The sequence below is a fragment of the Onychomys torridus genome, chromosome 18, assembly GCF_903995425.1.
Source record: "Onychomys torridus chromosome 18, mOncTor1.1, whole genome shotgun sequence".
NCBI lineage: Eukaryota > Metazoa > Chordata > Mammalia > Rodentia > Cricetidae > Onychomys > Onychomys torridus.
In genome coordinates, this window is record NC_050460.1 from 60,682,726 (window position 1) to 60,702,124 (window position 19,399).

At 51.3% G+C, this 19,399-nt stretch overlaps 1 protein-coding gene across 2 annotated transcripts in view; it reads right to left on the bottom strand.

The window, feature by feature from the left end:
- Positions 1-7,099, bottom strand: part of Pde9a (phosphodiesterase 9A) — a 92,597-nt gene extending 85,498 nt beyond the window's left edge. For both annotated transcript variants that reach the window (XM_036168146.1, XM_036168145.1), the window contains exon 1: positions 6,841-7,099. In XM_036168146.1, the coding sequence (XP_036024039.1) occupies positions 6,841-6,909 (69 nt within the window). In that variant the 5' untranslated portion in view covers positions 6,910-7,099. The remainder of the gene's footprint in view (positions 1-6,840) is intronic.
- Positions 7,100-19,399: the final 12,300 nt, after the last annotated feature.

Sequence of the window (19,399 nt, forward strand, 5' to 3'; positions counted from 1 at the left end):
GCTATGTGGTGGATGTTACTTAGCCCCAAAGAGGAAGGTAGTCTTGACACCCACCATAGCACAGCAGGACACTGTGCCAAGTGAAAGAAACCAGGAAAAGGACAAATACTGCAAGATCCACTTGGATTAGATCCCAACTGTGGCTAAATTCATGGAGACTGAACGTTGGAAGAGGGAACCTAGGCCAGGAGAAGGTCTGTGTTTAACGGAGACCACCAAGCTTCCTTTCTGCTAAAGTGCTAGTGGAGAATGGATGTGCTGGCTACATGGCACTGTGAGCTATCTTAGGGCTGCTGAGCCATGCATTTAACCATGTTACATATAGTTTATCACAATTTTAAAAACTAGACAGCCAGTCTAAAGGGAAAAAAAAAAAAGCAACAGGGAGTTTCTGTTTGGGACAAATGTTCCCAGTGTGTGACTGGAGAAGTGTAGAGGTACGCAGGGTGAGATGGAGGGGCTACATGCTACTACACACTCCCTGTGCCTCCAATATGAGCACCAGCTGCTTGCACTCAGGGTGTGCAGATGTACGTCTACAAGTTACAAGGCATGATATTGTGAGCTATCAGAAGTCACAGTCACATCTCAGGCCCTAGTATCAGCCAGGTCACAGACTATGTTTTCTGTGGATGAAATTACCAGGCTGCAGCTGGACTCCTGTGAAGCTGGAGCCCTGTGCTCAGGGCAGGCCTTGAAATGAGGCAATACAAAGCAGTCCATCCAGACAAGGACCCTGCAAGGAGGTGCTTCCCTGGTGACTCAGTCAGTCCTCCTTATCAAAGACGCATCCCCCCCCCCCCACTTCATCGATCAGGGGTGTGGCTTACTAGGTTACAGGCAGTCTGGTGACTGGATGGGAGGGGGCTTTTTCCATAGAATGAGAGGCCATGGGGCATGTCTGCCACTCAGGCAGTAAACCACATGAGCAGAGTCCAGCTGGGACGCCCCGAGGTGCTCCCATTGTTGGCACGGAGACCGTACCCACATCATCTCTCATTTGCATGTCAGTTCCATGGAACTGCCAGGACTCCATGCCCTTCCTGTGCCCTTGCTGGGCTCCCCCAATGACGAGAGCTGTGTTCTACACATTTCTGAGGCCAGACGGGCCCTCACTCACTCACAATGCACTCTGGTGAGGTCTCTAGCTCCTTGGCTCAGAGCATGAGTTAGTCCCAATAGGTGTGGCTCCTGTAAGTCAGAGATGGAAATGGGGGTGGGGGGAGATGTCTTTGGTCCTGTCTTCCTGTTCATGGCCGCTTTGAGTCAGACTCAGTATATGTGGGAGAACTACAAGGTGGCACCTGCCACAGCTTCTTCTGGGACCTCAAAATTGTCAGGTCTGGGGTGTGAAAGGCATTGGAACAAGGCCAGCCTGGCCAGAGGAGCAGCTGGACACCACCGAGTTTCCCAGGTGCCCACCTGTCCCATGAGTCACCAGCCCCTGCAGAGTCCCTCTGTGGGAATGCCACCACCCTCCCACTTCTCCAGAGGAGGAAGTGACTTTCACATTTTGCCTGGTTAGTGACTGTCAACCTGACACAACCGAGGAGTCACCTGGGAAGAGAGAGTCTCACGGGATAGCCAGATCATCCTGGCCTGCAGCCATGTCTATAGGGAATTGCCCTGACTGTTGATTGATGTGGGAGGAGGGCCCAGCCTACCGTGGGCAGTGACGCCCAGGGCAGATGGGCCTGGCTTGTATAAGGAAGTGGCAGAGCAGTGTGTGATGGTGTATGCCTTGAATCCCGGCTCTTGGAAGGCAGAGCTCGAGGCAGGGGAGGTGAACCGGTAAGCTGCATTTCTCCCTAGTCTTCTGCTTCAGTTCCTGCTGAGTCCCATCAGTGACAGACTGGGACCCAAAGCAGAAACCAAATGAACCCTTTCCTCCCCAGGCTGCTTTTGGTCATGGTGCTCATCGCAGCAACAGCAGCCAAGCCAGACCACCATCTTCCAGGCAGCAAGGGCAGAATCGAACACGGGAAGGGACCAGGGACACTGCTCTGCATCCTCCAAGAGCAGAGCCGTCTCTGTGCCTCAGGGCGGCCCCAGTGTTTCCAAAGGACTGCAGGCAGTCACCTTCATGAGGGTGTCAAGCTGGGTTCAAGCCGATAGCATCCCTTCCAGGTCAAAGGTCACTGGGAATGTTTGGTTTAAGAGGAACCTCAGATCAAAGCTAGGCCCAGGAGGAGGCGCCAGAGCCTGCTCCCTGATTCCTCAGCGACCCCCTAAGGTCCTCTTAGGATATTCTCACTGTAGTGTCTTTAACAGTGGCTTGCTTATTTAGAAAGAAACTGAAAGTTGGGGTGATCTTGCTTATCTTCACAACCAGCTCTGATCCTGGCAGAGATCCAGGAGCTATCTCAGGCCATTGGTCAAGATGGACACAGAGTTGGCATTCAAATGGCCCCTGCTCCCCATTTCTCCCTCCCTATCTCCACACTGGGCCCCTGGAGGATGAGGATACCCCTTTTCTTCTAGCTCACTGCACTCAGGGGGCCATGCCCATATTTATTTAAAGAGTCTAAGTTATAAACCTATCATAGGAAGATTGGATTGTTCTGGAACTGCTGAAGACAGCCAAGGGGTGCTGCTGAACCTGGTCTGAGGAGGGAGAGGGCAGCGGAGCCAGAACACACAGGACGGAACCAGATCATCCGGCCATAAGTATGTGGATTTGAGTGGGAGGAGGCTCCACAGAGGCAGTATAACCACTGTGTGTCTCGTTGGGCAGGCCCAACTGTTCCAAAGTGAAAGGGCAAGGCAGACTATTCTAGGGGAGGACAAGGCCACTGAACCAGGGAACACTGCAGGAGGCACCATGCTCTCCACAGGACAAAGCTGAGGCAGGAGCTTTCTTCAAACAGTAGAAGGTGGAAGGAACCATTGAAGAGTTGGAGGCACAGGCTAGGAAAGAAGGCGGAGTTCTTGAGGGCCTTGGGCAGCTGTAAAGGCATAGGCAGGGCAGAGGATGCCAGAGAAGCAGAGAGAAGGGAGCCACGACCCAGTGAGCAACTAAGCAGGACTCGCAGGGCTGAGGACTCCAGTGCAGAGGGCTGTACCAGAGGGGACAACTTCAGTGTGGAGACAGCAGGTCAGAGTCTGGCAGTCTGGCAAATCCACAGAGGAACAACAGGACCAGGCTGGGTGGAGCCCAGGAATGTGGTGAGAAGCCCCAAGCAGGCCTGGGTACCTGGAACTCTGGGTTCCCACAGAACCAAGGCCAGGCAGCCACATCCACAGAGACAAACCATTTCAAACAGGGACACTGACCAGCTTCCTCATGCTGCTGTGCCCTGTGGCTTTTCCCATTTAGAACAGAAACGGCTCAGCAAAACTCAAGTGCCTGTTTCCATAGTAAGACCTGGGTTCCAGCTGTGGAGATGGGCTGGGACAAAGCCACAGGCTGCTTAGAATGGCTGAGAGGAGGCGCTTACTAGACCAGGGCCAGGCTCCAACAAAGGCTCCCAGGCTTCCCCCTTCCCCAGCTACTGGCTTTTCAATCAACCCAAGGCTGGTTGGCCAGAGGCCTGGAAGGCTTTTTATGCTTTCCTTACAAGTCTGCAAACCCAGGCCTGGCTGAACTACCAGGCAGGGACCCTCTGGCTCCCCGACACGAACTGTCTCGTGCTTGTCCTCCCTAAGTGAGTAATCTCAGAGCTCTCCTCCCCTATAGATAAGATAAAGGACCAAGGACTGAGGTCTGGGGGAGCACGACTCGCCCCCACCCCCAGTGAAGAAGCTATGAAAGAACATAGGAAGGTCCTTAAAGATGGAGGGGGCTGAGTTTCTAGAGAGCAGATCCAGCTCCTAACTCCCTGCTTTTTTAATGGCCTACTGGAGGACCTGCTGGTCCCCATCTGTGCATCCTGGAGAGCCAGGGAACCACGGCACAGGAAGATAGAGACGTGGCTGGACAGGCAACACTGCCCCTTGGCCACTGGGAAAATTCTAACCCAGTCTGTCCTAAAGGCTTCCAGGTCTGCAGGACGGGAGCCTTCTTTACCGTCACAGAGGAAGGAAGCCAATCCACGAGGCTCCACCGATAGCGCGGACCCCACCGCGTCCCTCTGTAACATCTCAGCCAGCTGGAAATAACTTCGGGTGCCTACCATTTGTGAGTTTCCCATCCCCAGACCAGAAGGGCTGTGATTGCTCACACAGGCTAACGAAGTGCCTCGGTATCATCTCGGTCATACTAGCCTCTAGCAACCAACTTTAGTGCGTGGCTCACTGGCTATCTGATCTACCTCATCTGTCTAGACCTCACAAGAGCAAGCCCACTCTTATCCCCACTTAAGAGCTGAGCAAACAGACACAGGTTGAAGCAACTAACCAAAGCAGAGGTGGGAAGTGGAGGTCCTGAAAAGTGGGACCCTGGGGACACATGGGGTCCCACCAGGGGCCCTACAGATTTTGCATAGGGTTTGGGAGGACAAGCCCCACCTGGGCCCTCTGATCTTCTACATGAAATGTCCCAGAGACAGAAGCCAGAATCCTCCAATTTCTCACTGCCATTCCCATTAGAGAAAGCTGGGTATTGTGTGCACTTGGAATTGTCTCTATGAACAAAAAGCAGCACTGAGCAGCGGTCAAACTGCTTCCCTGGTTCCTTTGACTCCCACCCTGGTAAGAACAAGAGGTTCTTCTCCCTAATACCAGCAAACGCCAGTGTTAGCAATGTGGTCCCCTCCCATGTCTGCCTGAAGATGCTGAGATGGCCAGGTAGCAAGAGGGATAAAGGGCTGAGATAACACAGGAGTCATGGGCAAGCCCCTCACCAAGAGTGATGATTGCAGTGGCAGAAATGGACAAATGCCTTATCTCACCCCCAGGGTCCAAGCCTTTTCCTGGGAAGTAATTGTGGTTTGTTCCTTGACCTCCCATGAAGAAGAGATGAAACGGGTATATGCAAACCAGAAATGATTGCATGCCGGGAACTTTCAGATATGCTCAGTGCCTGGGAAGAGGAAATACTCTGTGCTAGTGTACAGGTCTCAGCAGTGTGGATGGGTGCAGGGCTGCAGGGTGTGGAGCCTGAGATGTGAACACATACACCAGGAAACCCGAAGGCCTGGTTCTCACCAGGCTAAAGGTTCACCTCAGCACCACTTGGTGCTAATGACAGGGTGCCCAGGATCAGTGATGGGCTGAGCGCAGTGGCAGGGTGGAGGCCCCCTTGCTCCACCAGCCTGAACAGGCAGAGACAGAGAGAATATTGCCTCTTGTGTTCTGTGATGTTCTAGGCACTGTTTATATCTCTCATTTACTTCTCATTACAGTCTATAAAGCAGATCTGGTGATCCCTTCACAGACGAGGATGCCAGCTAGAGAAGCCCAGAGTGGCAGAGCCAGCACTCAACATCAGGTCTGCCTCCACCCAAAGCCATGACCTTCTAGCCTAGTGCAGGTGCCTGCCTCCACCCACCCCAGGGTTGGCTTGTGGGTGACCTTTCTAGAGGTCACTCAACTTCAGGTATGTCCATTGGGAAAGACCACCTTACCCACAGTTGACAGACCAGCCTGCCAGACCCAGAACTTACTTGGGCCCTCCTAACCCTTTCTTCTACTTTCCACTGGTTGCCAAGCAGCTCTTTGAGGACCTTCGGAGAGATTTGAGGAAGAACCTGCCACCGCTGGCCAGGTGACACCTCATCTTTCTTCTTTAAAGGGATAAAAGAAGGCCACCAAAGTAGCTTAATAAGTGTCTGCCTTGCATGCATAAAGCCCAGGGTTCCATCTCTTGCACCAAAATCTAAAAAAAAAACAACAAAAATTCTCTTTGGTGGGGTAGAGAGGAAAAAAATGCATGTGTACTGATATGTGCTTTGTATACACATTTATATACACATGCATACACACATTTGGCCTTGTGGAGTTTATGCCTGCATGCACCTATGTGCACGTGTTTGTGTGCTCAAATGGGCTGAGGCAGGAAGGCACCCAGTAGAGCCCTCCTTCCTCTGGGAGGAAGAGGAGGTTGTTACATCTCAGGAGCTGTGCTCCGAGAGTCAGGAACTGGGATCTATCTGGTCCTGCATCTGAACCTGCACCTGCCTATCCTGCTCAAGAGGCTGGCCACTGTCGCTTGCTTCCGAGCCCATCTCAAGTCACTCAGCCTAATCAATGGGGCCACCTAGGACAGGGATGGAACTTCCCACTTTTCCAGCAGCAGGCTGAGGACGGCGGAGGGTTAGGTTTCTCTTACTGATGAAGCCAACCAGCCAAGAGGACACACCTGAGAACAGAGGCCCGTAGCCATCAGGCATCCCTCCTTACCTTCCTTGGCAGGGTCTACAGCAAGCTGCCCGGGCTTCCCTGAGACGTCCAGCTGAGATCCGGGAGCAATTTCCCCACAATGGGCTTTTCCACAAACACTTTAGGGGGAGCTAATGAGACCCTCCCCAGTGAGCCCCCCCCTGCCGCGAGCTTAGCCATTGTCCCCCCTTATCAATATCAACAGAAGTCAAGGGCACTCTGTGCCCAAAGAAGGGTCTTTAGAAGAGGAGGGGCCACGGACAAAAGGGGTCCGTGGCGAACCCCTCTCCTTCGTGGCTCAAGTTGGTTGGGAGGGCAGTGTACAGCAGAGCCGAAAGCGGGTCCCTCAATCCCCGCGAGGCCACAGGGCGCAGTGGCAAGATCCCCCCCGCCACTGTCGCCGCCCACCTGGGACCTGCCCCGCGGGTCTGCACCGGCCCGGCCGCCAGGATCAGCTTCCCGGGGCCCTGCGCTTCGCACGGCGGGCCGCCAGGATCAGCTCCGTCCGTGGGCTCGGAGCCCGCAGTGGGGACACCTGCGCTTACTAGGGCTCCCGGAGGCCGCAGAGGAGGGGCGGGGTACCTTCTGGATGCGTCCATCGATGTCCAGGTAGATGGCCTTGGGCCGGTAGCTTGAGGAGCCGGCCCCCATCGCGCCCGCAGCTGCACTTGGACTTTTTCACCTTACTTTCTCTCCGCGGCCACCGCGCCGGGAGGGCGGGGGGGGGGGGGGGGGGGGGGGGGGGGGGGGGGGGGGGCGGGGGCGGCCAGCCAACCAGAGCCAGCAGCTCGCGGCCTCCGCACGCCCCTCCTCCCACGGCGCCGGCCCGCCCCGCCCTTCCAGCCCCTCCCCTCCCCTCCCCTCCCTCCCCTCCGGTCCCTTCTTCAACCCCTCCCCTGGTCCATCCTCCTCCTTTCTCACCAGGGCTCCTCCCTCCGGCCTCTCCCCCCCTCCTCACTCCCTCTGTCTCCTTTCCCCTCTCCCACTCCCTTTCTCCTCCTCTCCTTCTCATCCCTGCCCTCCTCCCTCCCAGCCTTTCCCCCATTATTCCTGTTTCCCCGGCTCTCCGCTTTCTCCTCCCTCCCCCCGCTCCCCGCCTCCTGCTCCCTCTGCCCACCTTCCTCTACCTCTCTCACCCCTTTCTTTCTTCCCCTCCCCTGCCTCCTCCCTACCTCCTTTCCCTCCTCCCCTCTCCCCTTCGCTCTTCCTCATCCCAGCCTCACCCTTCCTCACCTAGGTTCCCCGCCCCCTTACTCACCATCCCTTCTCACTCCCCCACCTCCCTCTTCCCTTCCCCGCTTTCATCTCTCTCCCTCCCCTTCCCTCCTCTCCTCCCTCCTCACTCATTCCGGGTCACTTCCCCTCTTCTCCCGCTTCGGTCTCTCTCCCACCTTCTGTCCCTGCTGGAGCATCCTGCCTCCCTCTCCTCAGCCCTGCTCTCCCCTCCCCTCCCCTCCCCTCCCCTCCCCTCCCCTCCCCATCTTCTCCTGCTCCTCCCCTCTCCTTCATCTCCTTCCCCACGGGAAGACAAGCCCGGCTTCCTTTTGATCCCTGCCCCTGTGACAGCCTCTTTCGAAGTGTCGCCTTCGCACCGCGTCCCCACGGTGCCCTACACCAGAGATCACCCTACACACATGGCCACTCAGTCCCCAACAGTCCCTGGGCTGAGAGCTGTGGCCGGGACCCACAGTGCTGGCAAACCAGCCTCCCCTCCCTGCGGTACCGGCCACCCTCACTTAATTTGAATCGGAAGTGGGGAAAGTTCCTTCCCCCAGCTGGCTGTGCATTCCTGGAAGGGCCGGGAAGGCGGCTTCCCTGGCACCTGGAGTTGAAGGTGGAGCCTAAATTCTACCCTTTAAGCTGAGGGAAGATTGCCCAGTCCACTATCTGTTGGATGCAGCACTTCCCTTACACACACACACACACACACACACACACACACACACACACACACACACACACACAGTTTTACTATTTTCCATGGGGGCTTGAGGGCCCATGGCAAGCCGGAGAGGAGAGAATTCCAGGTCTCCTTGGCCTCTGGACACAATTCTCTGGGGCTTTTCCTGTGGGAACAGCTGGAGCAGCGGCTCTGAGTTTGTTGCTCTTGGAAGCCACGGGTCAAACCGCTGGAGAAGGCCCTTACTGTTCATCTTAAGTGGATTTCCAGCCACACTGTCCATCTGCTGGTGTCTGTGTTGTGCTTGCTGAGAATGCCTGGGGCTCCCTGTCCTATGGGCCTGAGAGGAGCCCATCTAATCAACTAGCCAGATCAATGGCCTTTTCTGGTCTCTACCTGGTGGACAGCCATTGGCCTTGCCCAGTCCTCCAGACCAGGGATGAAGTCAGGGACTTCCCAAAGCAGCATGCACTAAAGCCACAGTTACCCTCAGCTGTTACCACTGGGAGAACCCCAGGAGCAGTGACCCATACCCCAGAGGGCGGAGGAGGCTCAGAATGCCTGATGTGCATACTCTGGTGACCATCGGGAAGGAAGTGGCCACCTTCCACACTCAGACAGTCCAGCCCCCATATCACTTCAATAGTTCTAATCCACCCAGGCTGTCTGGCAGCCCCTGCCCACTCTCCTGGTGCAATGGAGAACCCCTACACAAAGCTTGGCACCTTGAGAACTACTTGAAAGTGACGAGTATGAAGTGGTGACGGCACGCAGAGCTTTAAGGTGGGGTGCGACACTACCGGGTGGTGACAGCTGGTCACCTGATTTGCAGTTGAGATCTTGTGTCCTCAGAAAAATCAAGCTGCTGTTCACTGCCAAATGAGCCAACACCGTCTGAACTGATGGGCAGCCTGCTCTTAGGGCCATGGTATGCTCCCGTGCAGCCTGGCATGGAGAACTCTCCATGTGGCAGATGGTTTTCGTGTTCCCCAGACCTTGCTGTCAGCTAGCCTAGTCTCCTGGAACGGGTTCCTTCAAGACCAGGTATTTGTCCCCAGTGCAGCTGACCTGCAACTTGGAGGGTGTGGCTCTGCATGTCTGCTCCTGTGGGTGATGGGCACCAGGCGGGCTGGCCCTTCCAAGGCTTGGCTGGCTCTGTCGTGAGAATAACAATCACACCTAATCTTGTTTTGCATTGTGCAGCTCTCCTCTCAGGAGACACGCCAGACCTCTGAACAGATACTTACTCACTGAGGCAGCAACTGTTACCCAGAGGGGAACACTTGCCGTGCCCCCACCCCCGTCCCCTGTCCCCCTACCGGTCTGTCCAACAACTTCAGCTGTTTTCAGAACTGTTCCAGGCACTGGGGGTACATGGTATGGGAGTGAGCAAAATTACCCAAATCCCTCGATGGGGAGGGCTGGCATTTCAGAGGGTGAGACTAGACGAGGCAGACGAATAAATACGAACATGGAGTGTTGAGTAATATCTAGTGCTAAGGAGAAAAATCATTCTGGGACAGGGATAAAATGTGGGACATGGGAGCTGGGCGTAAAGGTTTACTTCGTAAGCTGATGATGAACCTTCCAGCCAACAGTGGCCTCACTCCAAGACCTTGCTCAGGAGGCCGGGAGGGCTAGAATGGAGGGCACAGCAGTGGTTCCAGACAGGCTCAAGTGGTTCAGACAGGTTCAAGAGGCAGCCCCGGTGAGTTACCCGTGACTTCAGGTTGCTGTGTGTCTATCTGATGCAGCCTATGGGAAGTTGTACAGAGGCGGGAGGTATCTGGCTGAGGGTTTACCAGGCCTAACCTGGCTGTTGAATGGAGAGTGAAGGCTGTAAAGCAGGGTCAGAAAGTGGGAGGTCAGCAGGGAGGCAGTGACATCATCTTCACAAAGTATTATGTATATTATATATGATATGCACACATAGTATATAATTGAGATATATGCTTGCATACATACACCTCAACATATGATGTGCCTGATGAGCCTATCATTAATAGGAAGTATTCTAAGTTAAACATGCCTGTCATTTACCTAACATACACAGTATAGCACTGACATTTTTCCTTTAGGGTATTGGGGCATTGTGCTTACAATTTCTGCCTAGTTTTGGGGGGATGGGGTGGCAGAGACCGAGACTGACTCATACAGCCTTTCATCAGCACAGGGAAAGACCTGAAGGACAGTTTCTCTGGAATGCATGTGATTTTGCCACTGTAGTAAGGAAAATATTAAAGTTGAACTATCATCTAAGTTCAGGACCATTGCTACCTACAACAGGTATTGGCTCAAGTGACTGGCAGTGAGCTGGAGACTCAGGAGGGCCAGGGCTAGTGCCTGTGTCTAGTCTAAGTCTGAAGCTTGAGAGCCCAGAGAGCTGCTGGCTGGCATGCATCCCAAGCTCAAGAGCAGAACAATGCCTTGGCTTAAGCAGGCAGGAAGAGCAAAATCCGTCCGTCCCCAACTCTCTGTTCTATTAAGTCACTTGATGGGTCAGATGAAGCCCACCAGCATGAGGGTGGCCAGCCATCAAATTTAACCTTACCCAGAACCCCCCTGTAAGACATCCAGGATAAGGCATCGTACCCCATCAGACTGACCCACAGAATTGACCCTCCTGGGGTAGGAAATTATTTGCATCCATGTCCAATGTCTCCATGCCAACTGTCTTCAATGGGTGGGCATTATTTCTCCTTTCTTCCATCCTTTCTCTTTGTTTTGCCTGCAACAGAGCTCAGACCTAGGCATCCCTTGGTTAAGGTAAGTGCTGGCCTCTTTTCACCATCCACGGCAGCCTGGGGGCTCCTAGTGTCCTGGCATGCAGCCCATGTGAGTGCCTCAGAATCAAAACACAACCAGAAGAAACCATCAGCCCCTGCCAGGCGGCCTGAGGATCCTGGGCCAGGTGGAGGCCAGGACCTGCCTGCCCACCTCTCTCTTGGGTTAGATCTCTTGGGTTAGCCTTAGATCTTTTGGAAAGTTGGTAACTGTCTTAGTTAGGGTTAATGTTGTTGTGAGGAAACACCATGACCAAGAGCAGCATGGGAAGGAAAGGGCTTATTTTGTTTACACTTCCATATCACAGACCATCATCAAAGGAAGTCATGAACTCAAACAGGGCGGGAACCTGGAGGCAGGAGCTGATTCAGAGTCCATAGACGGGTGCTGCTTGCTGGCTTGCTCTTCATGGCTTGCTCAGCCTGCTTTCTCATAGCGCCCAGGACCACCAGCCCAGGGGCAGCACCACCACAATGGACTTGGCCTCTTCCTCGTCTGTCACTGATTAAGAAAATGTCTCACAGGCTTGCCTACAGCCCAGTCTTCTGAAGGCATCTTCCCAATCGAGGTTCCCGCCTCTCAGATGACTCTAGCTTGGTCAAGTTCAAGTAAAAACTATCATGGACAGTGACTGAACTCAGTCAAAAGTGGTGTTAAATAGAGCGTCCTTCTCAGGTGTGTGGGATCCTGAATGTATGTCATCTTTGCAGAAGGTTGTAGGGAAGGGGAGCCTGGGAGTCAGGGTGGGCCTGACCTCACTCCCAAGCCCCTGCCGAAGTTGTAGTTTCTTCTGGTGGCTTCTGATGTCCTTTAGCAGAGTTCACTCTGTCACTGTCAAGGTGACCCATTAGACTTTTTTCATATTAAGGCTTCAATGCTGAAGAGGCGTCGTCCGGCCTCTGGTTGTCTTGCTTACACCAGCTCCCCATCTTCAGCAAGAAGCAAAGTCACAGTGAGGCAAGACAGCGGGATTCACAGTGACAGCACCCTTCTTTGAAGTTGGGGGACTAGGAAGAAAGGCTTGAGCATTTGGGAAAGATCTACAGGGCTTCCCCAGTGTGGGTGAGCCAGCTGCATTTTCTCAAGGCCAGTGGCTCCCAGTGGGGGTGGGGGGAGAGAGGAGGGACAGAGGGAAGGAGAGGGGGGATCCAGGCAGACAGTGCCCAAAGTATGACACTCAAGATTGTCATTTGCTGTCTATATATACCTGTACACACATCCGCATGCACACAGAGGGCACTAGAGAAGGGTGTGCCCTTTGACCTGATTTGCCCTAAGCAGTGATGCAATGTGGAAAGACCTGCATAAACCTTGGGCTTGATTTACACACTCAGTGACCCTCTTTAAGGCCTCCGTCACTACAAATCATGGCCAACCATAAACACTTCAAATAAGACAAAGTCCTTGCCAGGCCAGAAGATGGACCTGTCTCAGTTGTTCCCTGTGGGTCCCTGATACCTTGGGCTCTTGTCTTTGCAACTAGTCTAGTCCCCTGGTGCTGGGCACTTGGATTCCCTCGCTATGGTGATGGGACTCAGGAATTGATGCTTTGGTGGCAGGCATTTACCAACTGGATTGTGCCCACAGCTCTGTTATTTATACTTTCCTGTGTGTTGGATGAAGACATACTTAATTTTTAAATTTTTTTTTTACCAAATTACCCTCTGAAATGATTAAATTTATCATCATCCTATGAGCATATAATATCAGGTCCCTTTTGACACACTTTCAGCGAAATTAAACGCACTCAGTGCCCCCTTTCTACCCTGCTAGGGAAAGACAGAGACTGGTCTTGTGTTTCTGGGCCTCTCGTGTTTTTCTAGTGAATTAATACACTTAGCTGTATTTCTCTGCCTTAAAGGCCCTAGGTTACTGATTTTCACTCACTCCTTATACCGAGGATATGGCGGCCCTTGGACTGTTAGATATTTTACAAATACTTCTTAGCATCATTGTCTGTTAACTTTTCAATCTGTTTATAATGTGACGGTGCATATTTAAGCCAGCAAACCTGCCCCACTTGTCCTGAAGCCCTTCTGGATTTCTCATCAGCTTTAAAAGGCAGTGCCCTTTAGAGTAGGAAATTGAAAAAGAAAAGAAAGGAATGACCCACATTTTCAATGGACTTGGCTAATGGATTTGGCAGCTCTTCAGTAGCAATGTCAAGGGCAATAATTATGCTGAGTGTTTGGGACAAGCGGGGATGCCTGTGGGACACAGCAGGCTATATCGGGCCGGCTGTTCATCCAGCCCAACCAAGTCCACTAGGCTTTTAAAGACCCAGTAGAGATGAACTGGCTTGCAGTAGGAAGACAGAATGTTTGAGTTTAGAGAGTTAAGGATCTCCTTTTTAAAAAAAAATTTCAGAATCTCTGTTTAGTGCAGTGAGGTATTTTTGTCACAACATCAAGCAAAAGGCCTTGGCTTCCACCTTAGAAGTGGCTGACTGGAGAGAGCAGAACCAGGTTGATGCAGAGAAGCCTAGTGCCCCCTGGGGGTCAAGATGAGTATTCCATCCTTGTCCAGCTTTGTGGAGCCATGCAGCTACAACTAGACACTTGCTCTGCATGTCTGTGTGGGGAGCACCAGGTCAGGGACTCCTTCCTCTGGCCCTTCGCTTCCCTTGCTCACAGGTCTTCATGCAACACATCCCCAGGGTTCTGCCTTTAGTTGGGGTCTGCACTGCAACCCTGTGCCTTCCTAGGGTGACCAGGGTTGGCACACCTGATTTCCCGTCTCTTCCTCTGGCAATTCACTTGGCCTCTAGGCTGTGGTCCTTCTAGCTTCATCCCTATTTCCTGTTTCCCTCCCCACCCCCCACCCCAACATACTCTCACATCTTGACTCAGGACATCATTCCATTTGAGTAGACCGTCCTTTTCTCCTATGGCTTCATTCTCTACTAGCCATTAAAGCACCACCTAGGAAGGATGGGGGGGGGGGTGATCTCCGAGTGTCAGCCCTAGACGAAGAACTAAGAGCAACTAAAGAATGCTGAAAGCAGGAGAAATGGCCTTTCCCCAGGGAAAAGCCCCACATTGGTTACCCCCTTCCAGTACCCAGTGGTCAGCTCAACTGAGATAATATTCATACAGATAACGTTATATGGACTGAGCAGGCTGCATTGATATATTTAGGAGTGTGTGTGTGTGTGTGTGTGTGTGTGTGTGTGTGTGTGTGTGTGTGTGTGTGTGTTTAAGAACTGAAGAAAAAGAGACCATGAATTTTAGAGAGCAAGGGGGTGCATGGGAGGGTTGGCTGAAGGGAAAGGGTAGAAATAATATAATCTATGATTTCAAATAATTAATTATTTTTTAAAAAAGCACTCACTACATAGCCAGGTATTCCCAGATCTCTGTGGTGGAGTAAGGCATCCTTCCCAAGTCCTCAGGATTCTGTCCCTCCTGATCCTCAGGCCTCGTTTGTCAGTGGGAAAGGCAAGTGGTACAGAGTGTTCTGAGTGATAGAGAAGAGAGATGCTGCAGATCTCTCTGCCCAGAGCCTGAGACCAGGCCACCGGCTCCACTAGAGAGCTTGACTGACAGATAGCCTGGAGGCACCTCAGGGCCTTTATCAGCAGGTAACCCTGACTCTCTCTGGAGTAGCCTATGGATGGGCTGCTGGGGCATGATAGCCATTAGGCTGCCACCCCGTGTGGGTCTCTGGCTGGTTCTGGGAAGTGTGGCATTGGATGCTCCATTCTTAGCATCCTCAGCACCCTACTTCTGAAGGTGATTCTGTGCTGTGGATTATACTCATTGTTAATAAAAAGCCTATTGGTCGATAGTAGGGCAAGAAGAGATCGGGTGAGACAGCCTGACACAGAGAGAATGATGGGAGGAGGAAGGGCAGAATCAGGAGAGTCAAGAGAGATGCCAGACAGCCGCTGAGCAAGCAAAGCAGGATGTGTAAAAAAAAAAAGAGAGAGAGAGAGAGATAAGCAGCTATGAGTCACGTGGCAAAGTATAGCTAGAAATATGGGTTAATTTAAGTGTAAGAGTTAGCTAGTAACAAGCCTGAACTATTACCGAGCATTTATAATTAATATAAGCCTTTTATGTGTTTGAGAGCAGGCTGTGGAACAGGAAAACTTCGGTCTACAGTTCTGTATGCAGTTTAAATCCCAGTATGAGTCAAGGCCAACCCAGGATCCAGAGGAAGCCCCTGGCTGGTCACGGTGCTGAGTTAGCCGACACAGTGGGACAAGCAGGCAGGTGATCTCATTTACAAAAGCAGGCTGGAATCCTCACTCTCTCAGCCGGCACTGGCCTGTGCCACCACTGCTTCCTGCCACTTCTGTTTAACCCCAATGTCTTCAAGAGGAAGGCATGCCTGTTTTGTCTGGATGGCTTCTACTCTGCCAGAAAGTGTCAAAATACTAGTTTTAGGGGCCACAGGTTGTGTGTGTTTTAGTGTAAGAAACTCTTAGCCCTGTATCTTGGACGTGCGTGATTCATTTCTAATCCCATGCATGGGTTCTGAAGGCATCCTGATGGGGTTCCTGGCCCTCCCAGGGTCCCCAGGAGTTTGTGCCAATCATAAGGCAGAGCCTCTGACCCCTCCCAGCAGAAGCTGCCTGCTGGCTTCATCCCTTACTTCCCCACAAACAATCAAAGAAGCCAAATGCTCATCTGCCAGGGAAGGAAGAAGGATTGTACTTGGCAGGCTATAGGATGATGGAAGACACAGATTGTAGTCATAGCCCCCTTCTCTCTCTCTCTCTCTCTCTCTCTCTCTCTCTCTCTCTCTCTCTCTCTTGAGAGTTGCTGCTATTTGCTCATGCAAGTCTTTAGGGAGTGAGAGCCATGCTGCACAGGGGTTATCTGGGCCTACACAGCAAGTCCCCTGAACAGACAGACTCTCTGTGGCCCATCCCCACTGGGTGTCTTCCATTATCAAGCCGTGACCAAAGCCACTGAGGTGCACCCCAAGGAACTGTCTCCCTCCTCTGCTGACCTTTTCCCCAGAAGCCATATCATCTGTGGACCTCTCATTTGGGTCCCTCCCTTCCTCTGGTCCCAGTGAAGGGAGCTCTGAAGTGTGGTAATAGGGCCGACCTGAAGGTGAATGATAGGCCCTGCAAGGCCTGGGCCTGCCCCATCCAGACAATAGCAAATGTTGGCAGAGAGGACCAGGGGCAGGAACCAGCCAGGCAAAGACACAGGACTGGCAGGCAGGCAAGAGAGGTGAGCAAGGAGCAGGCAAGGCCACTTCCTCTATTAGTACTGTCACTTTCCGTGGTTCCAGAGACCCCTGGTAAGCCACAGTCTGAAAATTTTAAATGGAGATGTCCAGAAATGTATGGTTCACAAATTTATGAAGTTTAGAATAACTTTTATTATGGTCCATTGCTATAATTATTTGTTAAGACTTATTTATTATGAATACAGTATTCTGCCTGTATGTCTTCCGGCAGGCCAGAAGAGGGCACCAGATCTTAGTACTGATGGTTGTGAGCCACCATAAGGTTGCTGGGAATTGAACTTAGGACCTCTGGAAGAGCAGCCAGTGCGCTTAACCTCTGAGCCATCTCTCCCAGCCCGCTATAATTATTTTATTTTATTATTACTTGGTGTGGATCTCTTCCTGGTCCTAATTAAGTTAATATTTGTTGTGGGTGAGTATACATAGGAGGAAAAAAACCTGATAAATTTAAAGTTGCTACTATTTTGTGGTCCCTGATGTGAGTCTTGGACAATACCCTCCAGGAATGAGAGCATGTTCACTTACCCCAGGCTCATATACACAACGTGACAGGTGTTGTCTCTAACAGCTGCCTGCAAGGAACTCTGCCACTAAATACAATAGGCAGAGGACAACTATTGAGTTCATTTTGTATCGGCTAGCCACTTCTGAGCATGGGGCCAGTGTGACCCAGGGAGACTCCATTGGAGAAAGCTGATTTTCCTGTTGCCAGTGGTCCTAATGGCAGATAGTTTCTTGGTTAGGGGTGGCAGCTCATGTGCACTTCTCCATCTCAGTGCTGACACCCCATCTGGCTCGAACCTGTGCGGGTCTCATGCATGCTGGCAGTCTCTGTGAGTTCATCTATGTGTCGGCTCTGTTGTGTCTGGAAGACACTGCCTCCTTGGAGTCTTCTATCCCCCACCGCTGGCTCCTACAACCTATCCGTCTCCTCTTCTGCATAGATTCCTGAGCCCTGAGGGCAGGGGTTGGATGAAGAAATCCCATTTAGGACTGGGTGCTACCAAGTCTCTCATTCTCTGTACATGGTCTCTGTGTTAACTCTCATATACTTCAACAAGAAGCTTCACAGCCGGGCGGTGGTGGTGCACGCCTTTAATCCCAGCACTCGGGAGGCAGAGCCAGGTGGATCTCTGTGAGTTTGAGACCAACCTGGGCTACAGAGTGAGTTTCAGAAAAGGCACAAAGCTACACAGAGAAACCCTGTCTTGAAAAACAAAAGAAAAACAACAACAACAAAAGAAGCTTCTCTGATATGGGTTGAGCAAGACAGTGATTCATGAGTATAACAATATGTCATTAGAATTCATTTTATTGCTATGTCCCTTAAACGGAATAATAGTATTAGGGGTTTTTTTGCCCATGACCAATCTTGTCTCAGGTTCTTGGCCACCTTGGCAGTGTTAGGTATGGGTTCCATCTCATGGAGTGGGCCTCAAGTTCAATTAAAAAAAAAAGTGGTTGGTTACTCCTGTAACATTTGTACCACCACTGCAGCACTATATCTTGCAGGCAGGTCATTGTTGTTGCTGGGTGATACTGATGATTACCTTTCTCCTCCACTAGCATGAAGAGTACCTTCCAGCACCATGAACACTTGTCAGTAGGCGTGAAGCTTCTAGTTCAGCTTGACTTCTCCATGTTTGATGATGTAAGTAAGTGTTGTCTTCAGCAATTAGGGCCTTACCATCAGTGTGCTGAGAGAGACCAACAGACTTGGCAATAGTCTGTGATGTTTCAAGGTGTGTGGGAGGTGGTCCTTGGGACCCTTTGGGCCAATGACTCATCAAGATGCAACCCATTCTGGCACTGGAGGTTTTACTTGGTGGTATAAGATGTTTTGTGGGGGCATTGTCTTCCCTATTATGTGGTGATTTCATTTAGATCCCATTCTATGTACATATTTTAGGGAGCTTTTGTAGTAGTAGGTTTCCATGTGATTTTTAACTCGCCTTTCATGTTAGTTTTCCTTCCCCATAGTCCTTCCTTTCCCCTCCTCTCCCATCTCCCTCTCTTATATTTTCCTTTCTCTCTCCACAGCACTATATCTTTTGTTTTTCGTTTTGTTTTGTTTTGTTTTTGCCAGAGCTGAGGACAGAACCCAGGGCCTTGCGCTTGCTAGGCAAGTGCTCTACCACTCACTGGGCTAAATCCCCAAGCCCCATAGTGCTATATCTTATTTCCTCTTTCTTGTGAGATCCTCTCCTCCCTACTGGTCCCTTACTGAGAATGTAACTTCTGTGGTTATTTGGATTGTAGCACATATATTGAAAGCTTAAAGACTAATATCTATATATAAGAGAAAACATACAATATTTATTGTTTGCGATCTGGGTTACCTCACTCAGGATGATTTTTTCCCCCTAGATCCACCCATTTATCAACAATTTTTATAATTTCATTTTTTTATCAGATGGATGATATTCCATTGTGTAAATGAACCATATTTTCATTAACGTTTATCAGGTGATGGACATCTAGGCTGTTTCTATTTCTGGCTGTTGTGAATGGAGCAGCAATGAACATGGATGAGCAAGTGTCTCTGTAGTAGGATGGAGAGTCCTTTGGGTACACGCCCAAGAGAGGTACAGCTGCATCTTGAGGTAGATCGATTCCCGGCTTCCTGAGGAACTGCCTCACTGACTTCCAGAGTGGATGTACAAGTTTTCACTCCCACCAGCAATGAATAAATGTTCCCCTAACTCCACATCCTTGCCAGCATGAGCTGTCATTTGCTTTATTCATCTTGGCCATTCTGACTGGGGGAAGAAATTCTCCAAGTAGTTTTAAGTTTCATTTCCATGATGACTAAGGATGTTGAACATTTCTTCAAGTGTTTCTCAGCCATTTGGGTTTCATCCTTTGAGGACTCTGTTTAGTTCTGTACCCCATTTTTAATTAGGTCATTTGTTTTCTTGATGTCTAGTTTTGTAAAGTCCTTTATATATTATAGATACCAACCCTCTATCAGATGTATAATTGGCAAACATCTTTTCCCGTTCCGTAGGCTGCCACTCTGCCCGATGGTGACCTTTACCACGCAGAAGCTTTTCGGCTTCATGAGGTCCCATTTAATAATGGTTGGTCTTAGTGTATGTGCTATCAGTATTCTGTTCAGAAAATCTTTTGGCATAAATGTTACAGACAGTGGGATACTGGCATGTGGGAAGGAGTCTTTGAAAGGACGGCCATCAGTGGAGGCAGTGAGTTATGGCAGAAAAGGCCAGAGGCACCCGGAGCTGGGCCAGGTGA